The sequence below is a fragment of the Humulus lupulus genome, chromosome 5 (genome assembly GCF_963169125.1).
Source record: "Humulus lupulus chromosome 5, drHumLupu1.1, whole genome shotgun sequence".
Taxonomy (NCBI): Eukaryota; Viridiplantae; Streptophyta; class Magnoliopsida; order Rosales; family Cannabaceae; genus Humulus; species Humulus lupulus.
The window spans coordinates 10,252,185-10,269,869 of NC_084797.1; the positions used below are offsets into that span (position 1 = coordinate 10,252,185).

The 17,685-nt window shown below is 38.3% G+C and overlaps 1 protein-coding gene across 2 annotated transcripts; it reads right to left on the reverse strand.

The window, feature by feature from the left end:
• Positions 1–1,394: 1,394 nt before the first annotated feature.
• LOC133834385 (uncharacterized) lies at positions 1,395–4,395 on the reverse strand. 2 transcript variants are annotated; one of them, XM_062263985.1, is made up of 3 exons: positions 3,458–4,395; positions 1,997–2,127; positions 1,395–1,872 (listed from the first exon to the last, which is right to left on the reverse strand). In XM_062263985.1, the coding sequence occupies exons 1-3, from the start codon at positions 4,262–4,264 to the stop codon at positions 1,710–1,712; spliced, it is 1,101 nt and encodes a 366-aa protein (XP_062119969.1). In that variant the 5' UTR covers positions 4,265–4,395; the 3' UTR covers positions 1,395–1,709. The 2 variants fall into 2 exon arrangements, with proteins under 2 accessions (XP_062119969.1, XP_062119970.1); XM_062263986.1 differs by having other exon boundaries at positions 2,003–2,127; positions 3,458–4,393.
• Between the last annotated feature and the right edge of the window lie 13,290 nt (positions 4,396–17,685).

The following is a 17,685-nucleotide window of genomic DNA, read 5'->3' on the forward strand; positions in this document are numbered from 1 at the left end:
CTCTTTTTCTACTAAGATCGTTAACACCACCACCATCTCCCCACGGCGGCAGAGCACCACTTCCCCACACTACCACCACCATTAGCATCATCCTCATCATTGACGCCACCACCACCAATCACCATTGAAGTACCATAATGAAGCTCTTTCTCCAATTTTTTTTTAAGTTTTAATGATGAAAAATTCAATCTAAAACTTAAACCCAAGAAAATATTGTCTTTAAGACACTAATACATAGATTTCGAACACTTATGTACAAGATTTTTTTGTTTTACTTGCATTTTTCGGGAAAAAAAAATGATGCTTAATGATGCCTACGCGATGTTTAATGATGTATTTGCGATGACGACTTGAAAACATTATTATTAGGCAAAAAATGATGCCTATTGATAAATATGCAATGCAGTTGCGATGATATCTTGAAAACATGGTTTTTAGGCAAAAAAAAACGATGTCTAACGATGCACATGCGATGGTGACTTAAAAACATAAGTTTTAGGCTAAAATCGATGCCTAACGGTGTATACACGATGCAGTTGCGATGGTACCTTGAAAACATAAGTTTTGTAAAGAAAAAAACAAAAACTATGTCTAGCGATGCAGTTGCGATGATGCCTTGAAACATGGGTTTTAGCTCAAAAACGATGTTTAACGATGCATACGCGATGAAGTTGCGATGATGTCTTGAAAATATAGTTTTTAGGCCAAAGACGATGCTTGGCGATGCATTCATGAAATTTTGATTTTTGGAAAAAAAAAAACAAACGATGCATTTGTGATGCGTGTGCAATGTATTCATGAAATCTTTATTTTTGGCCAAAAACAATACGTTTGCAATGCAAATGTGATGCTCTGCGCTGAAATTTGACGAAAACCTTGGAGATACATAAGTTTTCAATCAAATGTCCATTTCAAGTGATTTTTTTTAGTTTCCGTATTTTTTTCGAGGTCTATAAGCTTAGATCACATAAAATTTTAGATTTTGGATGTAGAAAACACAATTTTGACGAGTCATTTAATAGGTGCTTCAATGATGGTGTTAATGGAGTATGTGTTTCGATCCAAATGATGGTCGTGGGTAGAGATTCGAAGGAGAAATGATAGAAAGTAACGATTTTTTAGTGAGAAAAAAATCTTCAATAGTGAGGTAGTGGTACCGCCATAGTAGAGAGGTAGTGGTAGGGGTACTGCCATGGTAGAGAAGGAGAGCGTGAGTTAATGAGAGAGACATTATAGTAAAAGAAATAAGAGAAACTTATTTTTGGAATGCCACATAATTTTGGAATTAGTGTGTTTTATCATGCAAAAAAAAACTTGAAAATTCCCGTGATCAATAATTTGTACCTTTAACATGACCTATGGATGAATGGTAAAAAGTTAAAAACTATTCCAAGTTGGCAAGAACTTGTTCATTTTCCAAGAGTGCTAGTGATACAGTATACTTTGCCATGTGGGGTCAGCAAGATCAGGCCCCAAGCATGTATTTGTACATTAATTGTCCCAATCAACATATTTACAAGGAATATGTCAAAAGAATAACAGAGCACAATGGTTTTGCCAATAGGACAGAAAATTGATTTTATCAAAACAAACAAATGAGACAGAACAAAAAATAAATTTTTATATTTAACTAATCACAGCATGTTCAATGGGCTGTGCAAATCAGCACAAAGACCACTCTCAACATCTGTTTTATGAATAAAGACCACTCACTTCCTGGGGGAGTTGTTGTCCATATGTAGTCTTTGAGTGCTCTTGGGACAGTTTGGAGAAAGCATTACTGCCTTTTTCTTGCCTGTTGGAATGCCTTTTACAAGGACAACTGATGAGCCTCCCTTCTTCATTTTTCTAGGCGAGCTGGATAGCCGAGACCTGCGATGCAAGACATCCGGTACCAGCAGATGAATGTTTAGTTTAGTTTAGTTTTACATTATGTCAGCAAGACAATGTTGGTAGGAGAAAAAATGTCAAGAACTGAAAATGGTTGTGTTATTACTCTTGCCTTTTTCTGAAATCTTGGCTAAGATTATCCGGTGATTCAGTACTGACTTCTTCCCTCGTAGTATTCAGGTTCTCCGCGGTGGCTTTGTAAAGTTCTCTGTGAGAGTTTTTTCTAAAGTTCTGTCCCTTCACAAGGCAGCAAGGCAAACCAAAAACAATTATTTTAGGTTCTTACAAGCTTGTATATCAACATAATAACCAAATAAATGCCTCAACCAAGAAAATAAGCACAACATCCCTTCCCCAATACACATATCTGTACTTTCAGCTTAGTCAAAAAAAAGAAGTTACAGCTTTTTTTCAAAGCAGGTGATGGCAGAGCCACCTCTGTAAATTTACATACCATTCCAAGATTTGTATTGGAAAAATATATGATGGCTAGAGCATTTTGTTAAAGTAGTTGCATATGCATTACTAGTGACACAATATGATAAGCTTAAATCAAAATCAGCCACATAAAATATAGCCTGTTTACCCATCTTATTATTAAAGTTAAAACCAAATATGCAAATCACTAAGAAGATGTAAGGTCATGCAGTATCCTCTCCTCAATAACTTTTTTACTTTGCATCCCTTCATTACCAACAGATTTTTCAAATTTACAGTTAGACCATCATTGAGTTCCTACAAATTTGTATTTATTTGTCATTATTTTTTGGGAAGAAAAAAAAAACAGATTCAAGCTCATTGAACGAAAAAAAAATAACATGAAAACAAAAGTTACAAGATAGAATTTTACACTATTTCAACTCTCAGCTCTTGACCTTAGACTCTAATTTGCTGATCGTTACACAACAAATAAATATAAAGAACATTACTGGAAAATATTTTCATTTATGAAGAAGGTAAGATAGCAGATATCAAACTTAACATTATATCTTTTCAGTTGATATACATATAAATATATCTATATGTTGTATGTCTGAGTAAAAATCTCATACAGCTACTACAAACTTTCATGAAAAAGCTATGGCCAGTGAAAGTTTAAATAACCAAGACTGCATTAGGCAATGGCCATTCTGAAAGACAATAAATTGAGCAGATTTCATACCTCTCTACACAACTAAACAGTGAAATTTTAAACTCTCACACTACATGGTAAATCCTACACCAAATCGAATGTATTGAAATCCTTCATAAGCCATTCTGACATGTATCCAAACTAAGAAAATCTCTCAACCCCAGCACTCACTACTTACTACTGGTCAGTAATCACTTCATCATATGTATCAAGCAACCTCACTTGGCATTCTACATGTTTATCCATGCCAATTATATCCATTCCAAGAAGATTAAAGCATGAAATAATGAAGTACCCAATGAGCTATCCATAACAATCACAAGAAATATGTAGAAAAATTCATAAACTATCAACACCCAGTTCCCAAATTTACTAAGAAAAGCAACACAAATCATATATATATATATATATATATGTATATATAGTCTTACTTACTTCATCTGATGAAGGCTTTATAGATCGATCACCACCATTAATGGCATGATGGGAAGGTGAAGCTTTAGCTTTCTTCTTCAATTGAAAAGCTCCCCAAGACAAATCATTTTCTCCTTCTTTCCTCTTCTTCCTCCCAAAACTCCTCAACTTACACTTCTTCTCCATAACTTTCCACACATTCTTCCTCCTGAAAACCAGCTTCTCCGACTTCCAACACCCAAAACTAGTATCAATCACAGTCACTTCACTCCTCGAATAACCCTTAAGATTCATCTCCTCATTCTCTTCTTCTACTTCTTCTTCACCCACATCATCATCACCATCACCATCATCAACAACTTCAAATCTCCTAACACGCGCATTCCCTTTTTTCCTCCGTCTCAGACTGTTACTATCCGAATTAAACGACGCCGTCACCGCCACAACGCCGCTGGAGTTACTGTTGACGGTGTTATTGCTGTTGTTGTTGCCCATCGACGCCGCGCAGACTCTGGGGTTCGTTTGTTTCCTGGGAATTTTTTCCCCGGAAAGTTTGGAACGTTCGTCGGACCCATCCATGAAGAAGAGCTCCGACAGAACATTGTTCATTGCGCCGACCCATTCCCGATTCCGATTGGTAACTCCTCGAGGCTCTGACCGAGTCGTCGCCGAGTTCAACTGAGCTGACTCGGAAGAAGACGAGTTAGGGTTTTGGGTGAGGAAGTGATCGAGGTCGAGGTCTTCGGCTGTAGGCAAGCCCTTGTTGGACCGGAGCCGGCTGAGCCAGTTCGAACCGGACTTGCCGGCGCCCGGCGCCGAACAGAGCATTGATGACGTGGCGAAATGTGATTGGAGGGTTTATAAAGATTGTATGTACAGTCGACCGCAGAGGATTAGAGAACGAAGAGAGAAAAAAAAAAAAAGGGATCGGGTTGTTTAGTCGGAGTGAACTGAATTTGGGATCCGAAAGCCTGCGAGTGGTTTTTACAGTTCGTACTAGTATATGCCACGTGTCGAAACTACAACGAACTTGAATAAATCACGTTCATAGTATTTTAATTTAAATTGGTCCCGCTCACTATGATTGGTTTGGCTTTCAATTTTTTTTATTTAGAAAAATTATTTTGTTGCCTAATCTCCATTGTTATTGGTTGGTTTTTTCACCTTACTCTATTAATATTTTAAAAATTAAATATTGGGTTTGTAAATTCATCATTAGGTGGGACCAAAAAAGATTCCACCTATGATTCTATGAGTCCCTTGTTTAAAACACTTGTAACTTGTTTCGATTGATTAATAATTGAAATTTTGGGGTATTGTCTTGTTCTAGAGATATTCTCCTTTTTTTCATATAATTTGTAGGAAGAAAATAAAAAATAAAAAATATCTTAGAGAGTTCTAGCTAATTGGCTCTTGCTTTTGCTTCTCTACTAGTGGACGGCCTCGATTTGGAACAATTGGTTAGAGAGAAATGTTAAATATGCTATATGTTTCACTATCTTTTGTACTATCTTAAATCAATGAATAATATATGAATTCTACTAATATTCACATGTTAATACATTGATCAAAGAGAATATAAAAGATAGTGCAATAGAGAGTTTTTTTAGCACTCCTCATTAGTTAGATGTTTCGCCCCTGTTAGAGATAGTCACGATTAGTTAGGCTATTTTTTTTTTCTGTTGTCTGTTTGGAATTAGTTACAACTATATACAATTTGTTATTTCTATTGTATCTTATTTTCCTTTTGGTTGTAACAGATTGTAACAGAATGTCTCTCTATAAAAAGGAAAAGCCTTCCTATTGAAAGGTTGAGCTTCATTCAGTTTTACTACTCTTTCATTTCATCTCACTTTCTCTTTCAATTATGAAACGTAATATGGTATCAAATGCTTAGGTGTTAATGGCGTCCACAGATACATCCGCCTCCGCTCGAAATGACAATCCAGAAGCTCCGATTGCTGGTCCTGAAGCTCCACCAGCAGCCCCTCGACATGACAATCCACAAGCTCCGATCGCCGGCCGTGCAGCTCCACCGACAGCCCTTCCCAGCAACAATCTCCTTCCCTTCACTCTGCGTCTTAATCGCTCCAATTACACATTCTGGTGATCACTTGTCTTAGCAGCAGTTCGTGCCTACAATCTAGATGGCTACATACTTGGAACAACTCCTCCTCCACCTCAGTTTCTTGCAAGTGACGTTCCTAACCCCGATTTTCTGCAATGGCTGCGTTTTGATCAATTCTTGATGCATTGGATGATGAATTCCATTACTGAACCAATGCTTGGTTATGTGATCAATTGTCGCACATCCTCGGAGATTTGGAATGTTTTTGCTCAGTTGTTTGCCACCACCTTCAGAGCAAGACTACTCCAAATTCATGGCTTACTTCAATCCACCAAGAAAGGATCATCTACAATTGATGATTACATCCTCAAGATGAAAGGCTATGCCGACACCCTTGTTGGAGCTGGACAACAAATTTATGATGAAGATCTTGCTCTTTACATTCTTGGTGGACTCGGCTCTGAATATGAAGCCGTAGTTGTCAACCTCACCTCCAAATCTGAACCTCTTACACTTCAAGAAATACAGTTTATGCTTCACAGTCATGAGATGCGCCTTCAACAGTTCTCCTCCACTGCCTTGGCTAATGTTCAAGCTAACATTGCCAATCTTTCTGTTTCTGGAACTGCTAGAGGTCAAGGCTACAGAGGTGGTTATCGTGGAGGCAGAGGTTCATTCACCAATCGAGGTGGTAGAGGAAATCGACCAGTGTGTCAACTCTGTGGTCGTGCAGGTCACACTGCTCAGAAGTGTTATCATTGCTTTGACATCACCTTTACTGGTCCTCAATCCTCTGATGCATCAAGTTCATCTCCTTCTACACCTGAACATCCTCAAGCTAATCTACATTAGTCATCCATTCTTGAAGAATCTCCTGGAGCTTGGTATCTGGATACAGGAGCCACAAATCATCTCACTTCAGACAATCAAAATCTCATCAACACTACAGATTACAAAGGAAAGGCAAAGGTGGTTGTAGGTAATGGTGCTTCTCTTCCTATCTTACATGTTGGTTCTAAGTGTATTCCCACACATTTCCCACCCAAATCACTAATCTTGAAAGATATTCTTCATGTCCCGAGGATCACTAAAAATTTGCTGAGCATTTCTCAATTCACTATGGATAACAATGTTGTTCTTGAATTTGATTCTGATTGTTGTCTTATTAAGGACAAGACAACGAAGCAAGTACTTCTAAGGGGTTCCCCTAGTAATGGCCTCTACAAGCTTCAAGTCCCTGCAATTCACTCTGCTGGAGCACTCAAGACTGAGTCTACTTCTAATAATTCCAATAGCAATCTTTCAGCCTTTAGTTATACCACTTCTAGCAATCCTGTTCTAAATAAATCTCTAACCAGTTCTGTGTGGCATTGTAGGCTTGGACATCCATCCAAGCCAGTCTTAGCCAAAGTTTTAGCTAAAGTGTGTCCCCAAGTTAAATGTAAAGATGTTCAATTCTGTGATGCCTGTCAAATAGGCAAAATGCATCAATTTAGTTTTAAAACTACTGAAAATAAAACTAATGCTCCTTTGAATTGATTCATACAGATGTGTGGGGTCCCTCTTTTTACACTTCTCGCGATGTCTATAAATATTACCTTAGTTGTGTTGATGATTTTACAAGATTCGTGTGGATTTACCCTATGCAATCTAAGTCTGAAGTCACTATTCTATTTACTCTTTAAAAATCTTGTTGAAAGAATGTTTGACACCAAAATTAAAAGTGTCCAAACTGATCTTGGTCGTGAGTACTTTCCTCTCTCTAATATGTTCACTCAACTTGGCATTGCTTTGAGAAACTCATGTCCTCACCCTCATCAACAACAAGGTAGGGTTGAGAGGAAACATCGACATGTTGTTGATGTGGGGTTAACTCTGCTAGCTCAAGCACAAATGCCTCTCACCTTCTAGTGGGAAGCTTTTGCTTCAGCTGCCTATCTAATTATTCGACTTCCTGCACCTGTTATCAACTACTTAACACCTTTTGAAAAACTTCATAAACAACCACCAGATTATACACTTCTTAAAGTTTTTGGTTGCAACTATTTTCCACTCTTAACACCCTACAATAATCACAAGGTGGCCTTTCGATCCTCAAAGTGTTTATTTTTGGGGTACAATAACACTCAAAAAGGTTATCGTTGCTTACATCCAACTGGCAGAGTTTATGTTGCTCGGAGTGTCAAATTCAATGAGTCTGAATTTCCTCATAATCAGTTGTTTCCTGTCTCATCTAATAACATTTCCACCCCTGTTATTGTCAACTCCAATGATTTTTAGGTTCCTCAGATCATCCGTCCTTGTCATGCTCCAGCACAAACAACCAGTTCTAATTATCCTACCATTCCTCAACACACTCCAGCAACATCTCAGTCATCTCAATCGTCTCAGTCCAGTAGGACTCTCCCAGTCACATCCAGTCACTCCTCCTCAAACAGTTCTACTCTTCCTTACCCCATTGACCCTGCAAACAGCTCCTCTTCTTCCTCAATGCCACCACCTGCTCCTGTCCAACTAGTCAATAGTCACTCAATGATCACTAGATCTAAAGCAGGAGTCTTCAAACCACGATCATTTCTCACTCAAATAAATACTACACTAGAACCAACAACTGTAAAACAAGCACTTGCCCACCCTCAATGGAATAAAGCAATGAATCATGAATATATTGCTTTAACAAGAAACAAAACATGGATTCTAGTCCCTACCACTTCTGATATGAAAATTGTTACTAACAAGTGGATTTTTCGAGTTAAGTACAATGCAGATGGGACAGTTGACAGGTTCAAAGCGCGGTTAGTTGCAAAGGGCTTTCAACAAACACCTGGTTTGGACTACTTTGAAACATTTAGTCCAGTTGTGAAGCCCTGCACAATCAGAATCATCTTTTCTCTTGCTGCTACCAGAGGTTGGGACATTCAACAAGTAGACGTTAACAATGCTTTTCTTAATGGTGAGTTGAAAGAGGATGTATATATGCAACAACCCCCTGGTTTCATTGATCCAAATTTTCCCAACCATGTGTGTAAACTAAACAAAGCCATTTATGGCTTAAGACAAGCCCCGAGGGCCTAGTTTGATACATTAAAATCAACTCTGCTGCAGTGGGGTTTTACCAACTCCAAGTCTGATACAAGCTTGTTCTTCACAAGAAAAAATCACAAGCTACTTCTGTTATTAGTTTATGCAGATGACATCTTAATAACAGGAGAAGATGCAACTGAAGTTCACACTGTCATTACTGCGTTACACAACAAGTTTGCTCTCAAAATTCTTGGCTCAGTACATTACTTCTTAGGTTTTGAAGTTCTCAGGGACTCCAGTGGCTTATACCTGAACCAAAGTAAATACATTCAAGACCTTCTCATCAAAACTAACATGACTGAAGCCAAACCCCAATCATCTCCCATGTGTCCCAACAATAAGTTATCCTTATCTTTCGGCACCGTTCTTTGAGATCCAACCCAATGCAGAAGTGTTATGGGAGCTCTCCAATATCTGCTCATGACAAGACCTGACATAGCCTTTGCTGTCAATAGGCTAAGTCAGTATCTGAAAGCTCCGACCACAGATCACTGGGGTGCCTGTAAAAGAGTGTTGAGGTACCTTGCTGGAACATCAAAGCTTGGCCTCTGTTTCACAGCTTCCCCAAGTTTGACACTTCAAGGCTACTCTAATGCAGACTGGGCAGGATGAAATGATGATAGAAAGTCCACTTCCGGCTATTGCATGTTCTTAGGGAATAATCTCATCAGCTGGTGTTCTAAGAAGCAGAGTGTTGTCTCCAGGTCTAGCGCTGAATCTGAGTACCGTGCACTTGCGTTGGCCACCTCTGAGATGATTTGGTTGGAATCAATACTCACTGAATTGTCAATTCCTCTGTCTCAGACCCCAATTCTTTGGTGTGACAACCTCGGAGCTGGTTCTCTTGCCTCCAATCCTGTTTATCACGCAAGAACCAAGCACATCGAAATTGACATTCACTTTGTGCGTGATCGAGTCCTTGACAACAAGCTGGATATTCGTTATGTTGACTCTTCATATCAGATTGCAGATATTCTTACAAAGCCACTGCACATTCCTCAGTTTACCTATCTCAGAGACAAGTTAACACTCAAGTCAGATGAGTGTAACTTGAGGGGGGATGTTAGAGATAGTCACGATTAGTTAGACTATTTCTTTTTCTGTTGTCTGTTAGGAATTAGTTACAACTATATACAGTTTGTTATTTCTGTTGTATCTTATTTTCCTTTTGGTTGTAACAGATTGTAACAGAATGTCTCTCTATAAAAAGGAAAAGCCTTCCTATTGAAAGGTTGAGCTTCATTCAGTTTTACTACTCTTTCATTTCATCTCACTTTCTCTTTCAATTCTGAAATGTAATACCCCCTGTTCATCTTGTATCTTTTGGATGCATCATGGTCGTTTGGATTGCAGGGTGGGTGATTACTATTCCTGGAGGCGTCATGGTTCGATGGTGCGGCGGGATCTGGCATGGGCTTTGTAACGACCCCAAATCGGCTAATGAGGCTTAAAGGCCTTGATTAGCGTGCCGGGAGGGCATAATTGGAATGAATATGGTTTGCATGAATATATTGATTTAAAAGCATGATTATATGGTTAATGATGCTTGTGTGATTATATTGGCTTTTATGTGATATGTGAATATGGTAATTGTGAGAACCACATTATTATGTAGGTAGAACTGCAGAGCACGACTCAAGGCGATCCTAGAGCTAGTTAGTGGGGAAAAAAGTCACAACGTGGCTTAGCGATTGACTCTAGATAAGTCAAGGGTATTTTAAGTATTGGGTAGTTATTCAGACTATAGGGTTATGAAATTAAATATATGGAGATATATTTGAGGTTAGGAAGTCTAGGCGGGAATATTGGGGGATTTTACCATTTTGCCCTCAGAGACGGTTCCGACACCCCGAGCCTTGGGATTAACTTAACAAGTAAGACAAACTTAAGGAAATCAGTAGACAGAAATATTAGACCGACTCTTTCTCAGCCCTTCTCTTTACTCTCTCATTCAAGGAAACACAAAGAGGAAACCATTGAGAATTTAGTGAATCAAGCTGGGAATCTCTGAGAATTGAGGTGGGGATTTGGAGGCTTAGCTCAAGAATTAATCAAGAACTAAATCAGGGCTAAGGTAAGCACTTAATTTCCTTTTCTGTGGTTAGAAATTCTGGGTTTTGGTTGGGTTTTGAGATAAATATGGTTTTGATGTTTAAAGACCGAATTAAGGAGGAAAGCTTGGGAATTAGCTTGGTAAAGTGGTCCAGCAGAAGAGGTAAGTCTCAATTCATGATTTAGAAGTTTTAATTTGGGTTTGAATGGCTGGTTTGGGTGTTTATAGCTCTTGAGTTTCAGAAATTGAAAAGAGAATTCTAGTGTATGTTAGGTTGGGTTTTCTGTGGAATTATGTTGTTTAAGTCATGCTAAAAGTGTTGGGATTGTTGGGTGTTGAAGTAGGGAGCTTAAGGGTGGTTTTGGCTAAGGTTTCAAGCCTAGAAATGGTGGGAATTCTGGGCTCGAAGGGAAGGGAAGTGGCTCTGTTCTAGAGCGCTGCGGCCCTAGGATGAAGAAAAGCCAAGGGGGCTCGGCCAAAGGTGAGCGCCGCAGCGCCCAAGACAAGGGCCGCGGCGCATGTCCTCTTCCAGGGGTGGTCCTCGGCTCTGTTTGAGGCTAGGGCCGCGGTTAGGCTTCAAGGGTCGCAGCCCTTGGTTATGCACTTGAACTTTTAGGGATTATAGGCATGGGAATGTGGTCTAAAATGCTCGGGATCGTTTTCACCACCGTGCTTGGTGGAATTCGGATTCCCAGAAGTTAGTTTTGTAACTGGAAACCTATATTTGAGTATTAATGGAACCCTATACACTGGTTGTGACTAGGTGATAAAAGCTTAGGCTCGGGAAAGGATCGTGCTTTGAGGAGTGTTGCTCATAAACAATAACCGTAAAGACTAAAGGTAAGAAAACTGCACCTGGTTGAATATATGTAACGGGACTAAGAGTTCCCTATTATGAAAGCTTGAAAAGATGGTATTAAGCCATGCAAGCTATTTAGTGAACCAACGGCCTAAGGGTGCCAAGGGTTACACTAGCGCACAGGGCGCGGCTCGGCCACTGGTAGCCGATGACAACTTAATATGCACTGAGCTCGGTTTAAGCGGGCCGGAGTCAGTGGGATAAACAGAGGGTGCGGCCTAAGTTGTCGGCCCTGATTATTATGTGCTATGACTATTATAAATGTTTGATTGCAACCATGACTCTGAATACATGTTGAATGACTATCGTGGATTATTTGATAAAAGTTCATGCTTAGAGAGTTTGATATCTGTTTTTACCGTTTGTATTACATTTCATGTTTTCTTGCTGGGCCTAGGCTCACGGGTGCTACGTGGTGCAGGTAAAGTCAAGGGCAAGTTGGATCAGCCTTAATTGGAGAGCTCATCGCGCGGAATGTACATGGCCAGCCACTCAGCCGCCACGGTTGAGGTTTAGGCAGGGACGCGAAACCCAGAGATTGTCTATTTTGCCTTAGTATGGCTTACCTTTGTTTATATACTTTTGGAAGTCTGTAAATCAACTTTTTAACTCTATTTCTTTTGGGATCCCGTGTATATAACACTTTAATTATATAAAATGAGTCTTTTAAGATCAAAACATTTTAACCCTAGTTCTTACATTTTTAATGACACGTTTTCAAAATTAATGACTTGATTAGCAAGTCTTGCACCTTTATAAGTACACAATGTAGCGGTCTTGGCTATCTAGGACGTTACAGGCTTGGCGATCCAATGATGATTTCGGGGTTTTAGGTTGTCCTCCTCGAATGGCGTCTTCATTCTTGGTGGATTAAGGATGTGGTAGGTCATGATCTTAAGATTGTGGTGTGGCTGGTGGTATAGGATGGCCTTTTCCAATGTTGGTGTCCTTAGTTACCTCTGTTTTGGGTTTTTTGTTTTGCTTGATGTTTCATTTTTGTTTGATTAGTGTTTTAGGTTTTACATTGGTTTAGGTTTCAATAGTGATGTTTATCACTCTTGTTTCTTGAATACTTTTACTTTTGTCAGGTCTAATATTTTCCCTCATTCAGGTCATTAAAGGATTCTTGCCTTCTTTGTGGGTTGCTGATTTGGTGTTGAGTGTTGATTTACCATATTGCCTTATTTATGAAAGGTGGCTCCTCATTTATTGTTTGTTTGTTTAGGGATTTATGTTAGGTTATCTATCTAGGCTTCATTGACCAAATCAGCAACCCACAAAAAGGCAATATAGTATCTTATAAGTTCATTGACCAAATCAGGACTACTAAGTTCATTTTTATAAAAGAAGACATGGGGACCATGGATCCATGAACTCAAGCTCCAATAAGTTACCATGAGCTTATTTATAACAAATAATTACACAACATTATTAATTCCTTGTGACTCCACTTGTTTAACGCCCAAAATGTGATTACCACTAAGCGGTAGTTGTAATAAAATCAGGCGGTCAATCCACAAGGAGGTAACCTAAAACCAAAAGATTAGTAGAAAATAACACAAAAGGTTAGTGATAAGAAATAAATAAAAATGGAGATGAAAATAGATTTGAGATTTTTGTGTTGTCTTTTTGATGGAATGATAAAATGAGATGAGTGAAATAAAAGTAAGGTGTAATCAAGAGTTTGAGAAATAGAAAGGTTTCAAGAATCATCCATATGTTTGTTTGGTTACTTAGTTACTTGATTTACAAAAATACACAAGTAAATAGTTCACATCCCAACATTTAATTGGAAAATCTAACATTAGAGTCCATATTATTTTTTAACAAAAGTCCATTTAAGTTATAAAGTTCTTTACTTTAAAAGCACAATGTTAATGTTATGAAAAATCTAAAAATGACAAAATACCCAAGGGCAATAATGCAATAGAAGATTAGACTTCAAATTATGTATCAATATTACTTTTACTAATTAGAAGCACATAGAAAGAGCATGACTAATCCTATATACTATTAGCATAAGTAAATAAAGATAACAAAATAGATATGAAGATGAAAAACATAAATAACTCAAATGCATTATATTAAGAACATAATAAATCAAAGTAGCAAAATAACATCACTAGCATATGGAATCATCCCTAACCTTCCTAGGAAGATTAGACCATTATGCTCATGATTCTCACAAAATTCTAAGAAGAAAATATGAGAAGAAAGTGAGTAGAAATTTTGCTATAGTTTCTTTACTCTCAAAATTACATGCCTATGTGAAAGAAAGAGTCTCTATTTATAGATGGAGAAAATGACTAAAAGGAAATTAAACAACAAATGGGGGTTACACAATAAATCTGAAATATTAATAATAAAATATGATTTTGAAAAATCAAATCTTATTATTAATAATAACCTATCTATTTTGGTGAATGGTCAATTTTCTCTTTTACTAAAAAAAAAAAAAAAAGAGTTTTGAAGCTCAAAATAGGAGGTCCATGGCCCAAAGTGCATCAAAGGTTGGGCTGAAAGGGGTTTTGGTAGCTGGAAGTTTGACCCATTCCCAACTAATTGGAGCGCACCACGTAGGCGTTGGCTGGGGAAGGGAGGAGGCCGAACCAGGTTAGGCGGGCCGGGTTCGCGGGTCGCCGAGCTAGAGCTGCTAGGCTTGGGTACCGCGTGGCACGCTGTGAGCACGCCACCTGGCACGCAGAGGGAGGAGGAGAGGGGCTGGGCCTTCGGGACTGGGTCAAATTCCTCAAAAATGTCATTTCCTTCATTTTTCTTTTCAGATTTGACTATTTCTTTGTTCTCTCTTTTTATTAATGTCCAAATGCAAATTATTTCCTGAAAATTAAATAAAAATTACATTAAAATCAATATTTTTAATTAAAAAATATTACAATAAATTCATAAAAATATTAATTAAAACTTAATTTATTTTACACTTTAAAACTAATAAATTGACATTTTTTAGCACTAATCACAACCCCCAACCAGCTTATTGCTAGTCCCCAGCAATTCAAGCAAAATATAAAATTATCAAGTTGAATAATCAAGTCAAACCAAGCAAAGTCATCTAAGCATTTTCAAAGTATCAGCAAGAAGTCAGAAATTACTATCTAAACTACTTCAGTCGCGATTCCAGAGTTGTCTGTGCGTGCACCAAACCATATTCTTTTTATAGCAAGTCATAACACAAATAGTATCGAAAAATCTCAAAAGTATAAAGGTCTCAACTCCAAATTCCTCACGGGCATTGAATTTTTTTAATGGAAAGGATACCACTCTTGGAGTTGGAAATGTAGCAGATTACGCTCAAATAAGAAAAGATAAACTTTTTAGGACAAGCAATTTGAACAAGTATTGATCACAAGATAGGCAAATCAACTTATTGGAATTCAAATGACAAAGAACCTTTGGGATTTACATGAGGAAGCTCAAAGAACAAAATGACAACTAACTATAAATGATAAATAAGAAAATGAACTATAATGATAATAATAAAAAAAAATTAATACAATTACACAAAATAATAATAATATAAATATTTTATTTTTCAACAACTACAAAATAATAGAAGAAAGTGTTGCTATTGTTCTCTTTTTTTTCATCATTTTTTTAAAAAAAAATTGATAATTTTTTTTTACAAGAGAACACAAAAATAAAAAGGAAAATACAAATAACATACACTAAATGGAACACAAATTTAGAATTTATTACAAAGACTCATCCTTATATGAAAAACATCCTTCTAGTAAATGTCATGTTTTAAATTCCAAATATGTGACTTTACCAATACGCTTTATGCTCGAGCTCCACAGGTAAATGACAAGCTTTTCCAAAGACAGGCCGATAGGGAGACATCCTAAGAGGGGATTTGAAAGCAGTGCGGTATGCCCAAAGAGCGTCTAGAAGACATGTAGACCAATCTTTGCGGTTGGGATTTACCATATTTTCCAGAATGTGTGTTTATCTCCCTATTGGCTAACTTAGCTTGACCATTAGTCTGTGGATGATAGACATTTGCAACTTTATGAAGTACACCGTACTTGCGCATAAGAGCCTCAAAAGATCTGTTGCAAAAATGAGTGTCTTGATCACTGATGATAGCACGAGGAGTACCAAACCTTGATAACACATTTTCTTTCAAGAATTTGACAATTGTAGTGTTATCATTGGTTCAACATGGTACATCCTCGACCCATTTGGAAACATAATCCACAGCGAGAAGGATGTAAAGGTAGCCAAAAGAAGGTGGAAAAGGTCTCATAAAGTCTATCCTCCAACAATCAAATATTTCGATAACAAGAATTGGGTTCAAGGGCATCATGTGCCGACGGGATAAGGAACCTAGCTTTTGGCACCTTATACAAGAACGACAAAAATCGTTGGTGTCTTTGAATAAAGTGGCCAGTAAAGGCCACATTGTAAGATTTTTACAGCGGTTTTCTTCAGAGAGAAGTGGCCACCACAAGCATCATTGTGGCAAAAATTTAACACACTAGACACCTCATCGTCGTGGATGCATCTTCGCATGATTTGGTCGGGGCAATACTTGAATAAGTATGGGTCATCCCAAAAGAAATTGCGCACCTCGACCAGAAATTTGTGTTTGTCTTGTGAACTCCATTCAGATGGGAGTTCAGTTGTTACTAAGTAGTTGACAATGTGAGCGTACCACGGTAACTTAGCAACATAAAGTAATTGTTCATCGGCGAAAGCATCATGAATAGGTGGACCATCAGTGGGATCGCTAAATTCAAGTCGGGACAAGTGGTCCGCAACGACATTTTCAACACCTTTCTTGTCTTTGATTGTTATATCAAATTCTTGCAGGAGAAGGATCCACCGTATTAATCACGTCTTAGCATCCTTTTTGGAAAGGAGATACTTAAGGGCAGAGTGATCTATGAAGATTTTAATAGGGGATCCAATCAAATAAGATCAGAATTTATCAAGAGTAAAGACGACGGCCAGCAACTCTTTTTCAGTAGTGGAATAGTTCATTTGAGCACTATTGAGAGTTCGGCTTGCATAATAGACAACAAAAGGTTTCCCCTCCCTTTGTTGTCCTAGCACAGCTCCCACAGCAAAGTTGCTAGCGTCACACATGATCTCGAAAGGAAGACTCCAATCGGGTGACTGAATGATGGGAGCGGAAGTGAGTGAATGGACAAGCATTCGGAATGATTCCTCACACTTAGGTGTCCATTCAAAAGTGACATCTTTGGCTAGGAGGTTGCTTAGCGGATGAGCAATCATTGAAATTTTTTGTATGAACCTCCTATAGAAACCAGCATGACCAAGGAATGACCTAACGTCTTTGACAGTCTTAGGAGTAGGCAGGTTGGAGATAAGGTCGACTTTGGTTTGATCAACCTCAATTCCTCTTTCAGAAACAATGTGGCCTAAGACAATGCCAGAAGATACCATGAAGTGACATTTCTCCCAATTGAGCACAAGTCCTTTCTCAATACACCGTTTTAAAATAGCTTCAAGATGAAGAAGACACGTGTCAAAGGAGTTTCCAAAAACGGCTAGGTCATCCATGAATACTTCCATTGATTTTTCAATCATGTCACTAAAGATGCTCATCATGCATCTTTGGAAAGTAGCTGGTGCATTACACAAATCAAATGGCATACGCTAGAAAGCAAAAGTGCTAAAGGGACAAGTGAAAGTGGTCTTATCTTGATCCTCTAATGCAATCTCAATTTGACAATAGCCAGAATAACCATCAAGAAAGCAATAGAAAGATTCTGAGGAGTTATTTATATTGATCGAGGAGCAGTTACCAAGGTAATCATAAGGGGTAACTTTCCAAGGCATGGGAAGGTGTAATAGCCGTCAGACCACTTTTGGGAAACTGCAAAGACATGGTTGGTTGCCTTTTTCGAAAAGGCATGGGCAGCTCTGACAGATTTGATAGGGCATACAAAAAGACGATCGCCTAAGTTTACTTTATGCTGGTCGCAGTAAAATAAACTTGGGGGGCAAATATTTACCCTAAAACGGCTCATGATGACGTGGCAGGATTGACCTACACGTGGCAACTTTAAGTGAATGAGTCCGGTTCGACTATCGACCAAAGAGTTATTTATCAAGCCTCACGCTTAGGTGCGACCAGTCTGGTCGCACACTTTCATTTACTGCCTTGTGGATACGCAATCTTGTACTATTTGCATTCATTG

Coding starts and splice junctions, on each gene's coding strand:
- LOC133834385 (XM_062263985.1), bottom strand. CDS start 4,264: ATGCTCTGTTCGGCGCCGGGCGCCGGCAAGTCCGGTTCGAACTGGCTC. Junction 2,128..3,457: donor TAAAGCCTTCATCAGATGAA/GTAAGTAAGACT, acceptor TGCCTTGTGAAG/GGACAGAACTTTAGAAAAAA. Junction 1,873..1,996: donor GATTTCAGAAAAAGGCAAGA/GTAATAACACAA, acceptor CTTGCATCGCAG/GTCTCGGCTATCCAGCTCGC.